Consider the following 24,209-nt stretch of genomic DNA (forward strand, 5'->3'; position numbering starts at 1 on the left):
ACACATCTGTCTGCATGGTGCCTCAGTTTCCCCATTCGAATGTTGAGGAGGGGGCTAAGACTGATACATCCTGGGAATCTCTGAGTGGGTGATGTGAAGAGGCTGCAGGGACCCCAGGAGTCCAAGGAGGGCAGCAGAGGCCAGGGCAGGGGGAGAGTCTTGACACCCACCAGCCTGTCGGTCCCATCCTGGCCTGTCTGTCTGGTTGATTTATCGGAGTAAATGAGCCATGGAGAGTTTGTTATCCTTTGCAGTCACAGGGAGGAGGAGGTGGCGGAGGAAGGAGTGAGGGGTTTCCGGGCCAGGTCTGGAATGTGGGAGGAGGGGTGGGCCCCCGAGGCCTGTGGAACTGGAGGCACTGATCCGCTCTCCCTACCTGAGAAATGGATCAATGCAACCCTCCTCCTCAGGACCAACCCCTCTGCCCACTTCCTTCCCACTTCTTGGGGCACATTCCTGTGTGAGCTGCTTGCCTGGCCCAGGCCACCTCCTTCCAGTCCATGCACAAGGGCTGCCCTGCCCTTCCAGGCCAGCTTTCTTGACTACACTGTGTCATTTCCAAGCTGGGCTAGAGCTCTGAACTCTGCCTGGCCAGTGAATGCCCAAAGGTGTTCTCATAGGCAGCCGTGCGTGCTGTTTTGTGTTTTTTTTTTTTTTTTTTTTTTTTTAAAGATTTTATTTATTTTATTTTTTCCCCCCAAAGCCCCAGTGGATAGTTGTATGTCGTAGCTGCACATCCTTCTAGTTGCTGTATGTGGGACTCGGCCCCAGGATGAACGGAGAAGCGGTGCCTCGGTGCGCGCCCGGGATCCGAACCCGGGCCGCCAGCATCGGAGCGCGCGCACTTAACCACCAAGCCACCGGGCCGGCCCCGTGCGTGCTGTTAAATGTCCATATAGGACCTCCTGGCCCCCTGAGCCACCAGCCCAGACCTAGAATGATCAGCCGGCATGGGGCCCTGGGGGTGGGCAGAGATCAGTGGAGGCACCTAGACTGGAGATCCCCCTATCTGCTGGGACAAAATGATCTAAAGTCACTGGACATCTCTCCATCCCCTGGAGAGATGTAGAACCTCTGGTTTCTGGCTGGCCTGTGTGCCAGGGAGTGACCCTGCCGCCCCTTCCCTCCTGACTTTTCCTGGGTCAGGATGAGCTGTGCCCCCAGCCTGTCCTCTCCTGGGCGGAGCAGGTGGGCGCTGGGGCGGAACGGGCGTGAGAACAGCAGGCTTAGGCCTACCCGCCCAAGCCCTGGCCCTCAGCCCCCGAAATGGGAGGGAAGCCACAGCGGAGCTTAGCCCAGCTGGGTGGCTCCAGCTTGCCTCCGGCTTGATGTTTACTGAACAGCTGAGATGTTTACAGTAGCCCTTAAGCAGGGGCCCCTTGTTCCAGAGGATTTCCCATCTTGAGGGTCCCATTGGGGGCTCTTCCGACTTCGCCACCTCCCTACACCCCGGGATAGGCGTGTCAACGATGCGAGGACTGCAGCCATCCCTGCCCTCGCCGGGGCTAGGCTAGTGTCGCAGCGTCTGCCCCTCCACCCTCCACTCTGGCCTTGGATCCTTCTCCCTTGGAGAAGCGGACATTCCCAGGAAGTGGCAGCTCTAGGTGGTGAAATACAGTAACTGGGTCCCCAGTTCAGACATTTAAATTAAATTCAATCAAAGCAGTTATTGAATATAAACACGCCGAGTCATTTACATGTTAATTATGTTGAATGGACTACGAGGCCATAATTAGTTGGTAATTGGGTGAAGAGCGGCTGTAATTGGTTTTGTTGGCACTGACCTGGCTCACCTGCCTGGGGGATGGAGGGCAAGTGTGGATCCCTCCTGGGGAGGCCTCTGGGTCTCTAATCTGGAGAGCCTGGCCCAGGGATGGGACTGGAGGGGACAGATATTGAGGGGCTTGGGACTAAAGGGGCCTGGAGCCTACCCCCCAGGGAGGAGGTAGCTGAAGCCCAAGGTAAAACCCTGGGTCTGGCTTCTAGGGATTTCTATCCAGAACATCCTGGGGGGAAAAGGGACTAAGAGAGCCAGCCCCTGGATCAGTAGTGACAGTGTTCCCTGCCCAGCCCCATGTGGGACCTAGACCTGAACAATTGGGAAATGCTCAAGAGAGGGTCCGTGGGAGCACAAGGCAGGTGTCACCCTGGTATATCCCTGCTGATGCTGGGGCCCTGGCTGGCTTGTGTTGGGGTCTTGGCATTGGGGTATGAGTGAGGTGGGTGTGCTAAGCAGGGGGAAAGGTGTGTGCAAAGGCTTTGAGGCTGCCCTGCCCCCAGCTCAGCCTGGCTGGGGCTCCCAGGATTGTAGGGCTGTGGCCAGGGGCTGAGGCCTTCCGGCTGGCCGCTCATTAAGAGAGGATTAGGCCGGGAGCCAGGGGGCCAGCCCAGCCCCTGGGCCTTCCTCTGGGGCCCCTTGCGGCTTTAGGGGAGTGATAAAAGGGCTGGGGGCCACTCCTCCCTAGAGCCCACGGTGGGTGTCAGTGGCTCTCTGAACCCTGCCACTCTTGCTGCTGCTACCGCTACCATCTCCTTGTCCACCTCAGTTTCCCTCCTCAGAAGGGCAGGAAGATGGAAGCACTGACAAAGACCCTGGCCAGCACCCCCAACCCCGCCCCTAATCTCATTTCTCTCAGCTCAGGGATTAGGGCTGCACTAGCCCACATGAGGTCAGAGGTCAGGGCTGGGCTGTAGGGACCTGTCTGTCACCCCCCAGTACCCAAGCACAGCCAGAGGAGGTGACGCTGTCAGTCAGGGCCTGCTGCTTTGTGGGGCTGTAACCAAGGGGGTGGGGTGCCCACCTCTGCTCCAAGACCCCGCTTTTTGCAGCAGCCTCTGCCTCACTAGCAACAGGCCTGGTGTCCTAGAGACAGGCAGCAGGGGTCAGGGGCCGCCCACGTGGGATCTGCAGGTGAGGGCCATGGACACGCCTCCTCAGTGCTGTCCTCGCCCACCACTTCCTTAAAGTAAGGCATCATCAGCTGCTTCCCAGAGATGAGGAAACGGAGACCCCCCAGGATTAAGCCCCCTATGTGCTGAGATTGTTCCTGCCTCTGGACCTTTGCCAGGCCATTCTGGGCCAGGACTGTGAGTGTCTAATGGCCATGGGGAGTGCTAGAGGCTGGGAACGGCTGCGGAAATGAGATGTCTGATGCCAGAAAGGGCTCTTCCTTCCCGTTGACGGGAAAAGCCTTCCCGGATGTCACCCCACCCAACCTGTGCCCAGCCTTGGTGAGGGTGTGGGGGTGGGGAGCCTTTCCCAGGAAGCTTCACTCAGGCATCCATCCTCCCTCTCCAAGGTCAAAGCTTATCCAGACTTGACTCCCAACACCCACAGAACCCTTGATTGCTCCCCAGCCCCTCCCTCAGTATTACCAGGGGAGGGAGGAGGAGTGACACTCCTGCTACCAGAACTGGCACTTGGACAAGTGGAGCAGAGGTGGGGACTGGCCTGAGGACATGTCCAGGCTGGGTCCACATCAGCCCTGACACACACACACACTGATGCCCCTCAGGCCCCCAGGTCCTTGGCCCAAATCCCTGCTCCTTAGCGGGGCTGGGGGCCAGTAGGATCTAGTCCTGCTGACGCTGCAGGTGTCAGAGCAGGATACCAGGGCTCCTTGACCACCCCCTGTCCTGCCCCTGGCTTTTTGGAGAAATGAAGGCCACCAATTCCTTTGCCCTGTGGCAGGGGCAGGGAAGGACACCAGTTTTATTCCTCACTCTGTGACCTGAGGGCCTCAGTCTTCCTGTCTGGAGCTGGGGATGCAGGGCTGACCTGGGGGCCCTTGTTTGAATTCTTTCCTACTATCCAGCATGAGTGAGATAAGCACTCCAGCCATGGGTTGATAAGGCTAGAGCCCTACACCCAATTCACTCTGGGACCCTGAAAAACTTCTACCCTTCTCCACCTCAGTTTCCCCTCTGTAGGCTGGGTTTGGATGGATTATTCGGGGTTTAGCTCTGCTAAACCTGCTAAACGCAACCTGTGGGTTGGGGATAAGTCAACAGGAAGCTCCTTCCTACCCCATTGCCCTCTCTGCTCCCCACCACAGCCCTAGGAAATGGGGTAACAGGGATGGGACTGAGGGTGGATGTCTCCAAGAGATGGTGATATCTGGGAGCCTGCTTCCGTGAGGAAAGAACTTGGGACCCCATCCCACTCTCCTCTCCCCCCATATCAGAAACAGCTCATGAAGGATGGGTGGGGGAGGACCCAAGGAATTCTCAGCTGTCAGCATTTCCCTGAAAGCAGAGCAGGACCCCCACCCCAGGATCACCTTCAATGTCAGTACTGGGGGGGTACTGAGGCTCAGAGAGCCAGAGTGCCCCAGCTGGGGTCATGAAGTCCACGCCAGAGCCAAAGATTCCTAACCCTTGTTCCCACCCCTTCCCCGCCCCCGCCACAGTTTCCATAGTGACCGAAACATCACGTCCTGTGACAACAGAGCCATTGACGCCATATCCCGTGGTCACTGGGAGGGATCCCGAGGGTCCTGAGTCATGTGCCCTGTTGATGGAGGGCGAGTCACCTTCCGGCACTGGCCCTCCCAGTGGGCAGTCCCCACCACCAGGACCAGCTTTGCCTGGGCCTGTCCCTCCTTCAGCCCAAAAGGCCCTGGACCTGGGTGGGAGTCCCACCCCCCATGCACTCTGGCATGTCACTTCCCTTCTCTGTGCCTCGATGTCCTCATCTGTAAATTGGAACACAGGGCTTTGCACCTAGTAGATGCTTGATGACGAAGTGAGAGGCTCCCTCCATCACCACCTCTACCCGAGGGGTAGGGGACACGGAGGCTTGAGAGATAGGGTGTCGTATCAAGGCTAGTCTGCTCCCCATGTAGGTGTCAGTTTCCTGATCTGCTGAATCGTCTCCCTCTTGCCTTTCTCCTAGAATGGGATGGAGCCTGGAGTGCTGGGGCTTTGAGCTGGGGGAAGGCACTGGGAGTCATGGCATGGCAGAGGGGGAGGGTCTGGATTATAGAGGCCCAAGGCTGGGCAGGGATTATGGCTGGTTGCATTCCTGGGACTCAATGTTTGGAGCTTCCCCCCACCCCAGGTGCCTGTGTCTGAAGGTGCCCACTTGAGCCTCTGCCTCCCTCCCCTCTTTGCCCTCCGAATGCCCCTAGCCCAGCAAGACGGGTAAGGGCACAACCAAGGCCATGCCCCCAGCCAGGGTATAAATAACCCCTGGCGGGCTGTCCCAGCCTGGGGGGGCTCCGCTGGCCGCCCCACTTCCTCTCTGGCCACTTCCTGGCCCTAGGGGTAGGGGAGTGTTTACTTTCCTGTTGTCACTATGGTTGGGTGGCCAGGCGGGGGACTCCGAGTGGCCCAACAACAGGTGCAGGACAGGTGCGCAGACTGCCCTACTCAGGACTTCAGAGGCACCGCCGGACAGGCGGGTGAGGCCGTAGCCAGGCAGGGATCGGCCCTTTGATCCCTCGGCGTCCCTGCATCCCAGCAGTTGGCCAAGGTCATCACCTGTATTCTCTTGACATGTAGTCAGGGCTGCGCAGGGCAAGGCCTTTGCTTAACCCCCAGCCCCTCAGATGTGGGCTGTGGGTCTGCTGTGGGAGTCCCCTGGCTCCCAGCCCACCTCACACACCCATCTCTGCACATCCTGGAGCTCTCATCCAAAGCTGCTCTCAGGCACAGCCCCTCCAGCTCCGCTCCAGGGTCCCCAGCACACAGCAGGGATCAGGGTCGGCCAGGCCAGTTGGAGACAGCTGCCTGAGTGGAGGGTGACCTTGATTGATAGGATGGGGCCACCTGCTGATCCCACCTTCAGGCAACGTCTAGGGCCTCAGATCCCAGCTGCTCTCCCTCTCCAGGCCTCCCTGTTGATTGTCCCACCTGTGAAATGGGTTACCACCTGTGGAATGGGTTGCCACCTGTGGGGCGGGGAGATGGAATGTGGATGATCCCCTTGGTGAATGCCTCATCTGGTGCAGGACACGTGTGTGCATACATAGGCCATGTGCATACATGCATGTGCTCTTCTGTGTGCTGCCATCTCAAGCCTCCTGTGCTAGTGAATATTCATCAGCCTCATTACAATCTTCCCCCTCTTGCTGAGCTAAAAATAGCTGGTGGTGGGTGGAGGAAGGGCTTACCACGGGGACCCCTTGGCTCTCCCCCCTCTGGGAGGAAGGCTCCCGTGCTTCTTGGAGTCCTATATCTGTCATTGGCCTTTCACCTGCTAAGTTCCCTCCTGTCCTTCATCCCCAGGAAGGAGGATTTTTCCTCAGGCTCCTGGGGCTGGGAAGGCCAAGGCTGCTAGACTCACACAAAAGAGAAACTGAGGACTCAACTGGACCCTGCCCCCAGCCCCAGGATGCTGCAGCGCTAGGGCTGGGGAGGGTCTCTCTCCTGGGAAAGTTCCTGGCTAGATCAAAGTGGCCCAAGAATTCCACTGTTAGCAGACCCTCTGTGGGGTCTGGGGGATGCCCAAAGTCTGTTGGGCCAGTATGGCTCTAGCAGGGCTTTCCAGCATCCTGGCTAACCTGCTTCAGACAAGGTGGGACCTTGCTGTGCGCCAGCTTTGCCCTCTGTCTGGTGAGCAGCTGGGGTGACGGCAGGGCCTCCTGCCTCAGCCTCCTGGCTCTGTGCCAGCGTCTGCAGTCTGTCCTGGGTGTACCTGCCACCCACCCCCCTGCTCGTTAACCCTTTTAGGCCCCTGTGTGAAGCTGGCCCCACCCTGTGCATTGGAGCATTAAGCCCCCACCTGAGCAAAGACTCTTTGATGCTGTTGCACGCCCTGGCCATGCCCACTGCCCTTTCATTGGGCCCCAGAGACCGGCTGGGGCTGCCGATGAATCAGGGCTTTAGCTTCGAGTGTGGCCCCTTCCCTGGCCTGCCCGCCTGTCCCATTTTCTCCTCCCAGCATGTCAGGGACTAGAGGGAGCTAAGTAGGCTCTGGAGGGGAAGCTGGGGGTTTAAGACAACTGTGTGGTGGGGGTCTCCCTTCTATCAAAGGGGGTATGGCTAGATGGTCTCCAAGGGTCCCAACTGCTGCCCTGCCCTCTGCCCACAGAGCTTAAGGCCACAGGCACTGCCCACTTCTTCAACTTCCTGCTCAACACAACTGACTACCGAATCCTACTCAAGGACGAGGACCATGACCGCATGTACGTGGGCAGCAAGGACTACGTGTTGTCCCTGGACCTGCACGATATCAACCGCGAGCCTCTCATTGTAAGGGCCAGCCCAGATGTGGGGCGGGGGATGAGGGAAATGGGGCCCCGGGGCTGGTGGCCCTGTCAAGTAGGCTGTACGCTCTGACCCCTGTCTCTGCAGATCCATTGGGCAGCCTCCCCACAGCGCATTGAGGAGTGTATGCTCTCAGGCAAGGATGGCAACGTGAGTGCGGTGGGGTCCACAAGTGGGATGGGGGCCTGGGAGGGGGGCAGGTGACCCCAGGGCAGCAGTGGGGCCAGGCAGGCACCTGGGCACCTCTTTGGCTTTCCCTCTGGCCCCAGGGTGAGTGCGGGAACTTTGTCAGACTCATCCAGCCCTGGAACCGCACACACCTGTACGTGTGTGGGACCGGCGCCTACAACCCCATGTGCACCTATGTAAACCGCGGCCGCCGTGCCCAGGTAAGCCCACCCACCCTGACCCTGTGCTGTCCCCATTAGTAGCTACATTTCAGGGTTATCACTGATGGGAGGATGGGCTTGAGCCCCAACCCTGCCACTTCCCAGCCCTGTGACCTTGGGTGAGTGACTTCTTTCACCTCTCAGAGCCTCTGTTTCATCACCTGAAAGTGGGGCTAACAGCTGCCTTTCTCACAAGTTGGTGTGAGGAGGAGGCAGTGAGCTAACGCTCCCAAAGCTCTTAGCACTGTGCCTGGCACGTAGTAAGCACTCGCTCCATATGTGGCAATAGTTCTCTTGGCTACGCCTGTGGACCTTGCCCCTGCAGCCAAGCCAAGGGGCCTGGTGGGGGCCTCAGCCTCAGAAGACTGGATGCCTGGGTCAGCTTCTGCCCCACGGCCTTGTGGAGAGCTGCCTCTTCCCCAGCTCTGCCCCACCCTGCCCGCTTCTGCCTTTTTCCATTTCCATGTGGGCATGTGTATGAGCTGGTGTAACCTTGTAGGGCATGTGTGAGAGTGATTGGATCGAAGGGGCACGTGTGTGCAAGCATGCACCAAGCTGTGGGTGTGTGCCCCACACAGGTGCATATGTCTACTCTGGGGGCCCAGGTGCTCACGTGTGTGCCTCGTATGTGTGGTGTGAGAGGCTGGCAGCCCAAGTCCACTCCCCCAGCCCCTGCCACACCTGGCTCTAACCCCTGTTCCTCATCTTCTCAGGCCACATCCTGGACCCAAATGCAGGTGGTCAGAGGTCGAGGCAGCAGAGCCACGGATGGTGCCCTTCGCCCGACGCCCACAGCCCCACGCCAGGTGGGCCTCATCCCGCCAGGCCCTCCAGGCAGCACTGCCAGCCAGGAACCTGCACCCAGGCCAGCCTCCCCAGGGTCTTCCCTCTGTCTCTGGGCCCCCTACCTGCCCCTTTCCCTGCAATGCCCTCAGGCTCTGAAGGCATTCCCTGCTGGATTCATGTCAGCCTCAGTGTGACCCCTGCAGGCAAGAAATCATGAAGCCACCAGGTGGGGAAGACAGGAATTTCTGAGGACAGCCATGCCTCAGCCTCAGAACACGTGTGTGTAGACACATAAGTACACACCAACACATACTAGGGCGCATGTTGTGCACTCTCACACCCACACCTTACTTAGCACCGAGAGTGGGAACATGGCACATGTGTGCAGTCTGACACATTACTTTCAGGTGCCCATGGCCCATGCCTCCCATGGGTCATCGGTTGACACAGGTGTCCTGCACACTCACGTGCTTGGGGCTCTCTTCCCCTGGGGTGGGAGGGACAGAGCTGTCTGTCCACTAGTCATGACCCAGGACTGGGCTGGGGGGGCTGGGGCTGCCAGTGAATGATAGAGCAAGTGGACACTTGAGCATGAGTGTCTGTGGAAGGGAGTGCTGAAAAGTGGGACCATTCAGACTCTGCATGTGTGTGCCCAGGGCGTGAACAGTGGATTCCGTGTGCTGCCAGTAATGTGTGCCACGCTGTGTGTGCAGCCCCATGTGTGCAGGAAGTCACGTGTGCAGAGTGGAACTGGAAGCGGGCCTGTGTACACCTTCCCATCTCCATCCCTGCCACCTGCTGCCACCTCCTTCCTGCCACTGTGCCTCTCTCCTTTCCGTCCCTTCTCCCCACAAGCTCACCCTGGCCCCAGTGCCTCCACCACCCTTCTTCCTGGCGTCTTCAGGGCTGGGCTGGGAGGCATGGGGGGCTTTGTGAATTCCATGTGGTCTGGGCTGGACCCCTCAACTCCTGGCTCTCTAGGGAGACGCGTGGAGCTGGGGGCTCTGCTAAGGGGCAGGAAAAAGGCCATGGCCTATTAGTCTGTCCTGAGGACCACAGGTAGGGCACAAAGCCTGGGACATAGTGACTTCAGAGCCCTCTGGCCTGGTGGGACCTTATGGCAAAGGACAGGATCCCAGACCCTGAACAGTACCCTCTGCCCTGGTCAGGTTGGCAGCCCCTTCTTGGCCCAGGACAGGCAGCCACAGCTCAGAGTTGTGCTTCTGTGGCCCAAGGGGGCCCTGGTCAGAGTCTTCCTGAACCAGTTGGCATGGAGGGGCTTCAGCCCTTATAAGTCCACCCCATGCCCCTCTCAAGGCCCCCAAAGCAGAGCCCTCTGAGGATCAGAAAACCCCTCCCTTGGAACTCGCAGCATGGCCCTGCCCTGGGAGCCTGGCTAGACAGAGTTAAAACCCAAAGAGATCTGGGGAATGAAGGGAGGTCGCTTCAGGGTGTCCCTGGGGGCTCGCTCTCAGCCTGGGAGCCTGATGACCTTTGTCCTTCCTGGCTGTGGAACTGGCTTGGATGATGCTAAGCCCCCCTCTGCCCTGCAGGATTACATCTTCTATCTGGAGCCTGAGAAACTCGAGTCAGGGAAGGGCAAGTGTCCGTACGACCCCAAGCTGGACACAGCCTCAGCCCTCATCAGTGAGTGCCGCCCCACCCCCATTCTATAGCCTGAATGTGTGGCCTCTGCCTCTGGAGTGGGGGCATGGCACCAACACTTACCCCAGGGCAGAGATAGTGAACGTGCCGTTCCTGAACCCTTCCAGTGAGGCCCCACCTGGCAGGGAGAGAAGTACAGAGCAGACCCCAGTGTGAGCTGAGGGGCGGAAACTAGGTGGTGTAAGCCTCCATCCACCCCCTCAGATGGGGGTGCCAAGGGGGCGAGAGCCTACCCTGAAATCCACAGTAAGGCTCATGCAAGGGCCAGAACCCTCCCACCACAGGCTGCCTGGAAGAGAAGACAGGCCAAGTCTGTATTGTGGGTAGTATAAGGGGGGTGGTCCCATAGCATGTTCTTGGTTTGTCTAGGAGGCTGGGAGAAGCCCACAAGGAAGCACCAGTGGAGAGTCCTGGCCCTGTGACCAGCTGGGGGGAGTTTGTTTCTGGTCTGGTCACGTGTCTGGGAGAGTTGGGAGAATGTTCTCTGTGGAGGGATCCTACTTGTGGCCTCTGGATTAGCTGCTGCCCTTGCCCCTAGGTTGGGGCACCATTGACCCTGGTCCTGGCACTCTGCCTGTTTTCTGGCTGCCCAACCCAGTCTGCCTCTCAGAGCAGCTGCAGGGCGCTGTGCTACCTCCAAGCCTGGAAAAGGCCCTGGGGCAGAGGGTGGGCATTATCCTCCCCCTCTTCATGAGTGATAAGGTCCTAGCCTGATGGCAGAGTCTAGACCAGAGAGTCTGATGGGGGGAGACCAGGCCTGCCCTCGGGGAGTCTGGAGGGAAGACATGAATGGAGTGCTGGAGCCAGCATGGTTGTTAAATTTTCAGGTATTTTGTTATTAAAAATTAAATTCTGGAGCCGGCCCCGTGGCATAGCGGTTAAGTGTGTGAGCTCCGCTGCTGGTGGCCCAGGTTCGGATCCCGGGCGCGCACTGAGCACCGCTTGTCACGCCATGCTGTGGTGGTGTCCCACATAAAATGGAGGAAGATCAGCATGGATGTTAGCTCAGGGCCAGTCTTCCCAAGCAAAAAGAGGAGGATTGGCATTGATGTTAGCTCAGGGCTGATCTCCCTCACAAAATAAAAAAAAAATTAAATTCTATAAACTTACAATTCAATAAATTACTTTAAAAACAAAGGTAAAGAGACTCAAAACTCATTACTTTCTAATTATTTTACTACTATTTTATTATTATCTATGCCCTTGAGGTTGTTGACATCTATTGTATCTGTGGGGTGGAAATACTATACTGTTGGCAGCTCTTCCCAGCTCCACTTTCAGTGACCTCAGGTCAGTAGCCTGAGATCAGCCACGGTGGGAGTATTTACACCACAGACATTGGCTCTTGCTGCTAGTCAGAGCTAATTGCTATGAATCCAAATCCTCCCAGAGCCGGTTGTTAAACATTTACCAGCATCCCACTGGCAATACGATCATGCCCTGGGGAGCCTGAGGGGGAGACAGGACCCTGCCTTGGTGGTCATTTGGGCTGTGCCATGGTCCTAGCAAAGGGTGGTCCCCCTGACTGACCCACTGGCCCACCCACAGACGAGGAGCTCTATGCTGGTGTGTACATCGACTTCATGGGCACTGACGCAGCCATCTTCCGCACACTTGGAAAGCAGACGGCCATGCGCACAGATCAGTACAACTCCCGGTGGCTCAATGGTGAGCGCAGCCTGCAAGACCTTCGGTGGGCAGCATGTCTGGGATGCAGCAAGGGGATCATAAAGAAGCTCTCATGGGGGAATTTTGGGCCCTATGACTGGCTGGAGCAGTGATAAGTTTCTTGTCTGGGGAGGAGTTAGGAGTGTTCCTGTATCTGGCTGGGGATTCTGTTGGGGAAAGAGGCATTGTCGGAGGAGGGCTCGCCCAGTTAACCCCTGCCCACCTGCAGACCCTTCATTCATCCATGCTGAGCTCATCCCTGACAGCGCTGAGCGCAATGACGACAAGCTATACTTCTTCTTCCGCGAGCGGTCAGCAGAGGCGCCGCAGAGCCCTGCTGTGTACGCCCGCATTGGGCGGATCTGCCTGGTAAGCACTGGCAGGGCCCCCATGCTGCCCCCTTTCCAGACCCATTCCTCGCTCTATCAGTCCTGCTCCAGCAGGGGCTTGGGGGTGAGTGAGCTGATCTGACCTGGCTCCCTGCCCCCTGCCCCCTAGAATGATGACGGTGGCCACTGCTGCCTGGTCAACAAGTGGAGCACGTTCCTGAAGGCACGGCTGGTCTGCTCTGTGCCAGGCGAGGATGGCATTGAGACTCACTTCGATGAGCTCCGTGAGTACCCAGCAGGCAGGTGGGGTGCTGTGGCTACTGTGGGAGGGATGGAGTCTGGAAGGGTGGTCAGGGTGCCTTTGGTGGGCCCCCTGGACAGGAGTGGGCAGGGCCTTGGGGTTCCTGGCTAACGTACCCTCCCAGCGTCTTCTCCCTCTGTCCCCAGAGGATGTGTTTGTCCAGCAGACCCAGGATGTGAGGAACCCAGTCATTTACGCTGTCTTTACCTCCTCGGGGTGAGGCTGGGGCTGGGGCCAGCAGTGGCGGGGTGTGGCTGGGTTGGGGGCTGTGACACGTGGAGGACCCCAGCCTGATGGCAAGCTGTGGGGTGGGGGCAAGCTGGAGAGGGGCCCTGGGCCGAGGGTCTGCCCCGCTCATAGCAGTAGCCTGCCCTGCCCACAGCAGTGTGTTCCGAGGCTCCGCTGTATGCGTCTACTCCATGGCTGACGTTCGCATGGTCTTCAATGGGCCTTTTGCCCACAAAGAGGGCCCCAACTACCAGTGGATGCCCTTCTCGGGGAAGATGCCGTACCCACGGCCTGGCACGGTGAGGACCCCACTCACTCCACCTCTGTCTTTTCTCTCCTTCTATGAGGCCTGGTCTGGGCCAGGCCCTTTGCAGATGTGGGCCCCACCATCATGGAGCTCACAACCATGTTGGGGAGGTGGACCATACACACATATAATTCCGCCATTTACCCTCAATAAAGCTGAAATTTAAAAAACAAAAACAAAAAACACCATTTACACACAGGGTCAGGCTGTGAAGGAACCCAGCCAGGATCCTGAAACAAAGGTGGTGGGCCCAGAGTGGCAGGCTGCTCCCTCGGGGGGGCTGTTTGGGAGCTGAAAGTTGGAGGGAAGAGTCTTCACAGAAGAGCTGTGGGGCAGGCTGGAGGTCAGCATAGCTGGCTAACAGTAGGCAAGGAGGTGGGGGGTGGGCAGGGCAGGGTGGGAGGCAATCCACTTGATCTTGGTGTGACATGGGCCACTGCAGGGGTAAGCAGGAAAGCAATGTGATCTGATCAAATGCAGTGGGCAGTTACAACTTCATGTGGTCAGGGCTGGGAGGGGGCAGGTGGTCTCAGCAGAGGTAGGGAAGGCTTCCCCCCAGATATGAACTTGGAAGCTGGAAGAGTGGGCTAGTGTTAGGCTGGCAGGGGTGGGGAACAGGCAGAGGGAACAGCATCAGGGAAGAGGGAGAGCATGCCTAGGGTGTTAAAGGAACTCAGGGCCTGCAGTCCACCTGAGCAGGGGTGGGGGAGGAGACAACAGGGTGGGGATGAGGACATGGAAAGGGAGTGGTCAGCTCTGCCAAGCCCTGCCACAAGGTGATAGCACCTGAGGCCAGGGAAGTGGCCGTGGTGTTTGGCTATGTGGGACCTTGGGACCTTGGCTGGAGCAGGACCTGCAGAAAGATTGGGTGTAGGGCAAAAGCCTGGATGGCAGTTCTGAGGAGCAGAGCAGGTGGAGGTGGTGGGGACGGACAGACAGAGCAGAGGCTTCTCCTGAAGCTAATGGGTCCAGCGAGCCCTGCCCAGGTGGGCTGGGCCTGACACTCGTCACCTGCCTGCAGTGCCCTGGCGGAACCTTCACACCATCCATGAAGTCCACCAAGGACTATCCTGACGAAGTCATCAACTTCATGCGCAGCCACCCACTCATGTACCAGGCCGTGTACCCTCTCCAGCGGAGGCCCCTGGTGGTCCGCACAGGTGCTCCTTACCGTCTCACCACTGTCGCCGTGGACCAGGTGGATGCAGCCGACGGGCGCTATGAGGTGCTTTTCCTGGGCACAGGTACCCACTGCTGCTCCCAGCCCCTCCCACACTGGGCCCGCTGGGTGGAGGGTGCTGATCCATGGGGCTGGGACCTGCCCTGCTGGGGGTTGCTACAGGCTTGTCAGGGTCAACTCTGCCACCTTCATCCTTTGGAGGCTTCTCCCTATTGCCAGGATAACTGACACTAGGGGCGGGGAAATTTTATTCCCATCCCCATCCTTGGGGAGTGGGAGAGCAGGGACACTGGGTGCCTGGGGACCCAGGTATGGTCAGGAAAGGGAGAACAGATGGCAGACACCTCCAGGATACATGGGTCCACATACTGACACACATGCTCTCGGGTGCACACTCGCCAGTACAGCCACCACAGTCCCAGTCAACATCAACACAGGGGAATACCTTCAGCGTCCTGTTCTCAGCAGTGCCCAAATGAGGTCTAGGGTAGGAGGGGCAGAGCCTGGCTGTGACCCCCGCTATCCTGGGCCAGTGCCCTCCAACCCCTTCCCCTCATCCAGGGGAAACTCTTCAACCTTGGCACAGAGCTCCTTCTCCACTGCCCTCCGGGGGGTTGGGGCCCTGGTGGGGGAAGGGGCTGAGGCTGGTGCCCCTTCCCCAGCATCCTCAGCCCCACTGAGGCCCTGCTCGGCCCGTTCCAGACCGCGGGACAGTGCAGAAGGTTATTGTGCTGCCCAAGGATGACCAGGAGATGGAAGAGCTCATGCTGGAGGAAGTGGAGGTCTTCAAGGTGGGTGTGACGCCATCCAGTCCTGTCCTCCTCACCCTGGCCCTCCTCAGTACCAGCTCCTGACCTCAGATCTCCAGGGCAGGGCAGGGAGAGGGTCCCAAGCTGACCCCTATCTTCTTCCAGGACCCAGCACCTGTTAAGACCATGACCATCTCTTCCAAGAGGGTGAGTTTTGGCGAGGTGGGCTGGGGGTAGCAATGTAGTCTGCTTCTCTTTGAGGTCATGCCCTTGGCACAAGGATGGGGAAACTGAGGCAGAGAACAGGAAGAGAAGGAGCCCAGCCCAACTGGCTCCTGATGAGGACTGGCTGTGGGGAGGGAACTGATAATCCTCTACCCCTGCCCCCAGCAACAACTGTATGTGGCCTCGGCCGTGGGTGTCACACACCTGAGCCTGCACCGCTGCCAGGCATATGGGGCTGCCTGTGCCGACTGCTGCCTCGCCCGGGACCCCTACTGTGCCTGGGATGGCCAGGCCTGTTCCCGCTATACAGCGTCCTCCAAGAGGTGAGGACCCCCAGATCCTTGGAATTTTAGCCACCAGATGTAGGGCCCTGTCCTGGGGGTTTGGAGGTGGAGGCGATATTATGCTGGGGGAGTCTATGGGCGAGACATCCTACCCTGGAGTCTTAGGGGTACAGGAACCTGGGGGCAAGCTCCCTTGGGAATACTCCTTCAGGAGCTTTCCTTATCCAGGCGGAGCCGCCGTCAGGACGTCCGGCATGGGAACCCCATCAGGCAGTGCCGTGGGTTCAACTCCAACGGTGAGTGTGCTGTGCCTCAGTGTAGAGCCCCGGGTGGCCCACCAAGCTGCTCCCAGGGCCCCCACTGGAAGGATTCTCCCATGGTCTGCAGGGATGAGGAGGCTTAATGTTTTGCAGTGGGATGTCCCTAGCTACCCCCTCAAGAAGTGGATGCCCGATGGCTCGGCCCTGCCTATATGAGTGGGTGTCCTGTATGTGCCCCTCAGCGCCTGCCCCTTGTCAGGCTGCAGTCTGCCCAGAGGCAATGCTGCTTTTCTTGTTCTACAGCCAACAGGAATGCCATGGAGTCTGTGCAGTACGGCGTGGCGGGCAGCGCGGCCTTCCTTGAGTGCCAGCCCCGCTCGCCCCAGGCCGCTGTTAAGTGGCTGTTCCAGCGAGAGCCCAGTGACCGGCGCCGTGAGGTGATTTCCTGTGCCCCACAGTCCTCACCGTGGATGCAGGAGTCCCTTGTACAGTAGAAATTCCACATGGGTGAAATGTGGTATAGGGGCCAGTCTGGGGCAGCCCTTATTCTAAGAAAGCCCTTCCAAGCTCCCGTCCCTACATGGAAATCATTTGGGTGAATCTAGTTATATGGAAACGCTGTAGTTTCCATGTTATATGGAAACCATTTATAGGCATGCCTCTTTGCATGAAAATTCCATATGTGTACTCCATTGGAAGTACACCTCATTGTATGGAAACGTCGTGGGTGAGTTCCAGTATATGGACATTCTGTGGGGTAGCCCTCATTTTATGGAAATGCTTTCCAGGCATTCCTCTTTACGTGAAACTTTATGAGGGTTCCCCAATTGAGTATTCTCATAAAATAGAAATTTCTGTGTGTATGCTCCAAAATTCTCTCATTGTACAGAATCCCCTTATGGTCATCCCTTCTGAAATGGAAATGTGTATGGATGCCTTATTCAGATATTATGTGGAAACTTCATGTAGGTTTTTCTTGGTATATGGAAGTTCCACATGGGTGCCCCTATGTGGATTGGCCACAAAGTGGTCTGATCTGGGAGCTGGCTGGGGCAGCAGGGTGGTAACACAGCCCCTGAGCCCCCACCCCCTGCCCCTGCAGATCCGTGCAGAGGACCGCTTCCTGCGCACAGAGCAGGGCTTGCTGCTTCGTGCCCTGCAGCTTGGGGACCGCGGCCTCTACTCCTGCACAGCCACTGAGAACAACTTCAAGCACGTCGTCACACGGGTGCAACTACATGTACTTGGCCGGGATGCTGTCCATGCTGCCCTCTTCCCACCGCCAGCCACGAGCGCCCTACCGCCTGAGGGCGCTGGTGTCCCCACACCCCCTTACCAGGAGCTGGCCCAGCTGCTGGCCCAGCCAGAAGTGGGCCTCATCCACCAGTACTGCCAGGGCTACTGGCGCCATGTGCCCCCCAGCCCCAGGGATGCCCCAGGGGCACCCAGGCCCCCTGAACCGCAAGACCAGAAAAAGCCCCGGAACCGCCGCCACCACCCACCGGACACATGAGGCCAGCTGTCTGAGCCCTGCCATGGGCCAGCCTAGCCCTTGTCCCTTTTAATATAAAAGATACATATATATATATATATATATATATATATATATATATATATATATATATATATATATATATAAAATATATATATTCTATACACACCTTTCCCCCGCAAAGACAGTATTTATTGGTGGGTTGTATATAGCCTGCTTCAGTGGCAGCATCGTCCAGAACTTAAACCCATGCTGGTCAGAGACCACAGAAAACAGAGCCCAACTAACCAGGCCCCACCAGTTGGCAGGGCCAGGCCAGGACCAGACAGTCCCCAGACTCAGCTGGGAGTCTACCTGCTCGACAGCCACCGCTGGGATCTACAGGACATGGAGGGAGCAAGCTCTACCTGGACAGGGCATGAACTGTACACCTTTGTCAATGTGTGCTGTCAACCTGTGGCACTGGCATGGATGTGGATGCAAGGACTGCTTTGGAGACTGGGAGTGGGGTGGGGCTCAGATGCACTCAGAGAAGGGAAGAAGGGGTCGTCACAGGATGCTCACCCCTGCCTGGGACCAGGGCACTCAGTCAAGGCCAGCCCCTTCCTGGGTATTTATTCTCTATTTATTGGGGACAGAAGAGCCCTGCTTGGGTGGTGCAGCAACTCCAGGCCCTCCTTCCTCCCTGCCTGGCCACTCTACCTCCTCTTTGCTTTTTCTGGGCCACTGTGACTTGGGGGCTGGGAGAATAGCAGAGAGGCCAGGCGCAGGCAGGGCTGGGGGGGGGAGGGGCATAGTGGAGGCTTGGGGCCTGCAGGGGCTCCCTAGGGCTCCCTTCTGCCCACCACTTCAGATGATAGGTGTAAATAGCTTTGGGGGGCAGTTGGGTAGGTGAGTGGGAGCTCCTGGTGGCCCACTGCTCTCTAGGCCACAGCCGCCCTTGGGTTCCATCTTGCTAATAAACAATGGCTCTTGGACTGGACTTTGGCTTTTCTCCTTGGCAGAGGAGGGAGGATGGGGGTTCAGCCCACACCCAGATTTTGTCCCTCCTGCCCCCCCACCATGTGGGCCACGTGGCCCACCAATTCCCACACTTTCTGTTTTGCAAGCCCAGCTTCCATTTGCTCATTCAATTGTTTGATCATTTAGTCAATGTTGCTTTCTCACCTGGCTTTCTGTCTGGCTTTGTGCTGGACACTGAGGACTCAGAACTGGTAAGACAAAGCCATAGCCCTCACAGTCCAGCTGCCTCTGCCCTGAGAGTCGACAAAATCCTCGTTCTTCCCGCCTACTTCCAGCCAGCTCTTAGCAGAATGCCCAGCATGAGCAAATGTCCAGAGGTGGGGAAGGCCAGGAGGAGAGGTGGGGAGCTGCAGGAGAGAAGGAAGTGGGGCTGGGGGCCCTGAACCAAATTCACAAGTCAAGCCCTGGCAGGGGGAGCTAAGAGCTGGGGAGGTTATGGATCCATCAGGGCTTAGGGCCATATCTGGCAGGTAAGGGGAGCCAGGTGGAGACTGGGAGGCAGTGGATTAGCCCCACTACTTTAAATCAACCCAATATATAGAAACCAGGTTTTCAGTGGCTTAGCAAACCTGGGCTCCTGTATCACCCCAAACCCCTGGGGAATGTATAAGGGGCTGCAGAGACCCCCAGAGCCCACTTACAATGTGGGAGGTGGAGGATGGATGGAACCTGAAGGCTGAAAGTGGCACAAATGATCTGTTGCTACTGGAGAGATCCCCTCTCACCCAACAGGGTAGATGATGAAGCCACCAACCCATAGCAGGAGCCAGTATCCACTTCCCACATGTTTAGGGACAGTCTTCAATTCTCAGTATCTGGGGCCCTGGCACCCCCTCATGGTCTCTCGTGTCTGCAACAGAGTCGAGTACTAAAAGGCAGCCAGGTTTCCAGGAGGGAGTCCAGCCAGGAGGCCGTGAGAGCCCAGGATTTGGGTCTTCTGATGGGAGGTGGGAAATCTCCAGAGCCTGTGAACTCAACACTACGGCTCAATGGAACCACTTCCACCCAGCAGCCCGCCCTGTCCCATCCGAGCCCACACACAGACCCCTGATACTGAAGCAGGCATGCACTAGAGATACCCCTAGGCAGGTCCCAAGCACCCATGAGGGACAGAACAGGAGCAGAGCAGATGAGCTCCACTACTCTGCCCCTGAGAGCACCAGACCTGCTCTGGGACTTAGTTTCCCCATCTGACAACAGGCCTGCAAAAAATTCTCTGGAGGAGCCTGGCCACTTCTGCAGGTCAGAGACTTTGTTGCACTCGAGTACACATGTACACACAGGCACATGCAAGTATGCACACATACAGGTATACACATGCATAAATGTACACGCACACAGGAACAGACAGGCCAGTGCGTACTAACATGCATTGCACATGAACATGCACATATGCGTTCAAGCACACACGTTAATCCACACAAGAACGGCAATATATACATACAAGCACTGTGCACATGAAGAGAAATACACAAAAGCACACCCGCACGTGTGCATACACATGCACTCACAAAAGAACAAACACACAGGCACATGTACACACAAGTATACAGTGACAAACGTGTCATGTCATTGCCTTGCTTGGTGCCAGGAAAGGATAGACACACACACCCAGGCACACAGCAGACATGCACACCCACCCAAGTCCATTGGAATCATGGAGGCATGTAGAGGCCCTGCCCAGGTCAGATCCGCCCTTGGTACGGGACAAATGCAGGGTCCACCTTTCCCTCTTGACTCCCTGCAGAGCTCTGGTCCAGAGTCACCCAGCCCTTCTCAACCAGCCCCTGGTGTATGACTCTCTGAGCCTCCACTTCCTTAACGGTAAAATGGAGCTGATGGTGGGGCACCCACCCCCCAGGGCCAGTGTGCGCTTACAACAAGATAAGCAGCGCTGAGCCCAGTGCTGGGCAGGGGCCAGGTGCTCTGTGCATGCTTCTCCCTCTACTCCCCGCTGCCAGCCCCACCCCTATTGCTCCCACTCCTGGGACTTGAGGCCCTATCCTCCCCTTTCAGAGTTTGGATCCTACTGAACATGTCTCCCTGCTCTGGGGCAGGGGCTGGACTGTCTCCAGAGTCTTTCCTGGAGTGTTAGTGGGGGAGGGTAGAGGAGAGTGCAGAGTCAGCAGTTGAGGGATTGGGGCCATGCCAGCCCGATTAGAAGGGCAGGGGGCTGAGCTGGATTCACCTGTCCTTGTCTCTGATTGGCTCTTGGGTACCCCCAGCTCCCAAATCCTACTAAGCAGCCCCACCAGGGCCTGCACAGGTCTGTGGAGAGCCAGTTGATTGCCAGTCCTGGGGCCAGAAGGGTGTCTGTGGAGGCCAGAGGCTGGCCTGAGCCTGGCTCTGGGGATCTCCTCCATCCGGAAGAGCCAACTGACCACCCTGTTCTTTTACCCGCTGCCGGGACCATGGGGGCTGGGGCCAGCGCAGAGGAGAAGCACTCAAGGGAGCTGGAAAAGAAGCTGAAAGAAGATGCTGAGAAGGATGCTCGAACCGTGAAACTGCTGCTTCTGGGTAGGGGTGTGGGCCCAAGTGGGGCTATTGCCACCAGGTCAGAGGCCCGGGGGCAGGCATGTGGCCCTTCTGTGAAGCAGGGCTCATTCTGGGAAGCAGAATGAGCCTGTGACAAGGCAGGGAAGAGAGTGGGAGCCCTGGCCAGGCAAGGGCGATAGGCGATACCCTGGTTCCCCAAGGCTGGGTATCCCACAGAACCCCTCTCCAGAGGGCCCTCCCTCAGATAGCCTCCCCTCTGGAGGAGTGTGTGCCAACCACATTTTTGTACCGGTGTGTGTATGAGGCACACTTGTGCCCTGGCTGAGCTCCCTCAGGCTTCAGCCTTCTGCTTGATGGGCCTGCTGGGCAGGGCTCAGAAACAAGGGATCTCCTTGGTAGCCCCGTAGTAGGGCTGCTCCCCTTGGGAAGGACAAGGTCACAGTCCTCCTGGGATTGGGTAGCCTCTAGGACTGCCCAGATCCACAGACAATGACCCTCAGTTTCCAGAGCTTTATTGTTGGCAGACCTGCAAAGCAGCTAAACAGGGTGGAGGGGTACTAATGCCCAGCAGGGAATAGATAAAGCCATGTCCCTGGTCCCACAGGTAGTGAGGGGAGATGGGGCTGACCCAGTGCCTTGAAGCCACTGCCTTCCCCCAAGGAGAAGAAGGAGCTGCTTTGAGAGGGCAGTGCAGGCTCCCTCCAGGCTCTCCAGTGTCCAGTCAGGCAGCTGGATGTGGGCAGAGGGACCAAGCCAGAGTATCCCAGGGAGGACACAGAGGCTAAGCCAGAAATCCCATTAACTGTGCCCAACGCCCTCGCGAGAGCAGGCTCAGAGAGGCTGTCAGTTCTGTCCTCTCCCCCACCCAAAGGCGCAATTCCCTTTGAGCCTCTTGGAGACACTCCCCTCCCACCTCAGGAAAAGCAGGAGTTGACCCGGCTCAAATAATCTCGTGCGTGCGGTACCAGAACTCTTCACAAGGTGGCGCTCCAGGTTTTCTTTATTTTGGTCTCAGAAAAATAAAGATTGCGTATACCAGGATCTTGGAAGCTCCCCTGCACTATTGAGGTCGCTGATGCCCCTCGTCAGCTCCCTTCTGTCCCTCCTGATATTTACAAACGTTTTTCCGCCAGGGCGTCAGGACCCGGGTAGGGGGAAAACAGGTGGGACTGGGGGCTTGGGCTAATGCCCTGGGTCCGCCTAGCCATCTTCTGGGCTTCGCTGCGGGGAGGGGGAGAGGGGGTGCGGGGAGTGGGGGAAGGCGAGATGGGAGGGAGGTACGGTCGGCGGGGCTCTGAGGCGGGGGCTTCCCTTCCAGGTGCAGGTGAGTCCGGGAAGAGCACTATTGTCAAGCAGATGAAGTGAGTGCCCCTGCCCATCCCAAGGACCCCGGGGGTGGGCCCGCGCACGGGGCCTGTCCTTCCCCACCTGCCCACGAGGCGCTGACCCGGTTCGCCCCGCCCGCAGGATCATCCACCAGGATGGGTACTCTCTGGAAGAGTGCCTCGAGTTCATTGCCATCATCTACGGCAACACGCTGCAGTCCATCCTGGCCATCGTGCGTGCCATGACCACGCTCAACATCCAGTACGGAGACTCTACGCGCCAGGTGTGCCAGGAGGCGGGCTGAGCAGGGCCTCTGGGGACTGGAGGTCCAGGGTTGGGCCCACGGGCAACACCAACCACTCACGCCCTGCCCCCAGGACGATGCCCGGAAGCTGATGCACATGGCAGACACCATCGAGGAGGGCACGATGCCCAAGGAGATGTCAGACATCATCCAGCGACTGTGGAAGGACTCGGGTATCCAGGCCTGTTTCGAACGCGCCTCGGAGTACCAGCTCAACGACTCCGCCGGCTAGTGAGTGCGCAAGCGGGGCGAGGGGGCGCGGGCAGGGCCCTGCCACACCCCTCCACCCAACCCCACCCACTCCCCGGGGTCTCCCGCAGCTACCTCTCGGACCTGGAGCGCCTGGTAACCCCGGGCTATGTGCCCACTGAGCAGGACGTGCTGCGCTCGCGTGTCAAGACCACGGGCATCATTGAGACGCAGTTCTCCTTCAAAGACCTCAACTTCCGGTACGACCCATGCCCTCGCTCTCACTCCGGGGGCTTGCTGGCGAGTTCACCGCCCCGAGGCCCGGTCCCGTCCCGGACGCCCCATCCGGGCCCTACAAGATACTCTGCCCCTTCTCGGATACCCTGCCTCCAGAAAGGCCCAGCCCTCCAGATGCCAGTCCCCTCTGAGTGCCCCCCAGCCTGCATTAGGAGGCGAGGGGATGCCTATAGGTGCGTCCAGGGGGCTCGATACGTGGGTTCAGGCGCCAATGGCCCTGCAGGATGTTCGATGTGGGCGGGCAGCGCTCGGAGCGCAAGAAGTGGATCCACTGCTTCGAGGGTGTAACCTGCATCATCTTCATCGCGGCGCTGAGCGCCTACGACATGGTGCTAGTGGAGGATGACGAAGTGGTGAGTGCCAAGTACAGCCTGAGTGTTGAGGGGGGAGGCGGAGCTGCTGGCCGAGGGCAAGCGGGAGACAGTGCTGCGGGTGCGGGAGCGTCTGAGAGGGGACATTCGTTCCAGAGCTGTGTGAAGGAGGAGAGAAGGCAGCCAGCAGCTCCGCTGAGGGGGGTCGTGGGGGACTTGGAGCTATCGGAGCGGAGAGGCCCCGGGTGTCCCAGAGCCCAGAGAGGAGCGGTTGGCTCGTCAGCAGCGGCCGCATGGGGACGGCTGCCCTTGTCCCCCCGTGCCCGACAGCCTCTGCCCTCCTCAGAACCGCATGCACGAGAGCCTGCACCTGTTCAACAGCATCTGCAACCACCGCTACTTCGCCACCACGTCCATCGTGCTCTTCCTCAACAAGAAGGACGTTTTCTCCGAGAAGATAAAAAAGGCGCACCTCAGCATCTGCTTCCCGGACTACAACGGTGAGACTCCCGGCCCAGCCGCCAGGCGGCGCCCCAACCCCACGCTCGATCTCGGCCTGCGCTCCCCCCGCCGCGGGAAGGATCCACAGGGAGTGAGAGCCCCCTCCCCTGCCAGGGCCCAACACCTATGAGGACGCGGGCAACTACATCAAGGTGCAGTTCCTTGAGCTCAACATGCGACGCGACGTGAAGGAGATCTATTCCCACATGACGTGCGCCACCGACACGCAGAACGTCAAGTTTGTCTTCGACGCTGTCACCGACATCATCATCAAAGAGAACCTCAAAGATTGCGGCCTCTTCTGAGGTGGGCTCCTCGCAGGCCCGGATGCTCCCTGTCGTGCTCCTTTGTCTCAATAACCCGAGCCCCCGTCCCCAGCTCCCCACCCCACCTCACTATAGCAGACTCCGCCCCAGATCATCGGCTCCCACCCCATCGGGTCAGCTCTCCAGACTCTCTCCACTGCCTGGACCCCACCGGTTCCAGGCCCCACCCTGGCTCCTCAGGCTCCACCCCACTGCCACAGGTCCCTCCCCTGGTTCACAAGTCCCACCTACTTAATCTCTTTTGACCCCGCCCAAATCCCCAGATGTCACTGCTTCCAAGCCCACCTCCACAGGTCTCTCAGCCTAACTCAATTATCTTGGGGCTCAGGGATGCTGACATGGTTCCTTTTCTCTTCACAGGTGC

The 24,209-nt window shown here is 58.4% G+C and overlaps 2 protein-coding genes across 9 annotated transcripts in view; both read left to right on the forward strand.

Moving 5' to 3' along the window:
* The window catches only part of SEMA3F (semaphorin 3F), a 28,963-nt gene extending 11,807 nt beyond the window's left edge, over positions 1-17,156 (forward strand). For 3 of the 7 annotated variants that reach the window (XM_004419728.3, XM_087431061.1, XM_087431057.1), the window contains 17 exons: positions 7,034-7,194; positions 7,297-7,359; positions 7,479-7,598; positions 8,312-8,404; positions 9,938-10,031; positions 11,598-11,717; positions 11,947-12,086; positions 12,216-12,330; positions 12,494-12,563; positions 12,730-12,874; positions 13,904-14,126; positions 14,765-14,853; positions 14,977-15,018; positions 15,202-15,359; positions 15,549-15,616; positions 15,884-16,017; positions 16,683-17,156. In XM_004419728.3, the coding sequence (XP_004419785.1) occupies positions 7,034-7,194; positions 7,297-7,359; positions 7,479-7,598; positions 8,312-8,404; positions 9,938-10,031; positions 11,598-11,717; positions 11,947-12,086; positions 12,216-12,330; positions 12,494-12,563; positions 12,730-12,874; positions 13,904-14,126; positions 14,765-14,853; positions 14,977-15,018; positions 15,202-15,359; positions 15,549-15,616; positions 15,884-16,017; positions 16,683-17,093 (2,246 nt within the window). In that variant the 3' untranslated portion in view covers positions 17,094-17,156. The remainder of the gene's footprint in view (positions 1-7,033; positions 7,195-7,296; positions 7,360-7,478; positions 7,599-8,311; positions 8,405-9,937; positions 10,032-11,597; positions 11,718-11,946; positions 12,087-12,215; positions 12,331-12,493; positions 12,564-12,729; positions 12,875-13,903; positions 14,127-14,764; positions 14,854-14,976; positions 15,019-15,201; positions 15,360-15,548; positions 15,617-15,883; positions 16,018-16,682) is intronic. The other 4 variants (XM_087431058.1, XM_014792334.2, XM_087431060.1 and 1 more) reach the window with 4 other exon arrangements.
* Positions 17,157-18,550: 1,394 nt separating this feature from the next.
* On the forward strand, positions 18,551-23,824 carry GNAT1 (G protein subunit alpha transducin 1). Of its 2 annotated transcripts, XM_014788478.2 has the most exons (9): positions 18,551-18,886; positions 20,501-20,612; positions 21,910-21,952; positions 22,059-22,200; positions 22,295-22,452; positions 22,542-22,670; positions 22,931-23,060; positions 23,365-23,518; positions 23,634-23,824. In XM_014788478.2, exons 1-9 carry the CDS (start codon positions 18,833-18,835, stop codon positions 23,822-23,824), a joined length of 1,113 nt encoding a protein of 370 aa, XP_014643964.2. In that variant the 5' UTR covers positions 18,551-18,832. The 2 variants fall into 2 exon arrangements, with proteins under 2 accessions (XP_014643964.2, XP_087287860.1); XM_087431734.1 differs by lacking the exon at positions 18,551-18,886 and having other exon boundaries at positions 20,465-20,612; positions 22,931-23,273; positions 23,305-23,518.
* Positions 23,825-24,209: the final 385 nt, after the last annotated feature.

Source organism: Ceratotherium simum, chromosome 5, assembly GCF_057802395.1.
Source record: "Ceratotherium simum simum isolate JZ-2026a chromosome 5, ASM5780239v1, whole genome shotgun sequence".
NCBI lineage: Eukaryota > Metazoa > Chordata > Mammalia > Perissodactyla > Rhinocerotidae > Ceratotherium > Ceratotherium simum.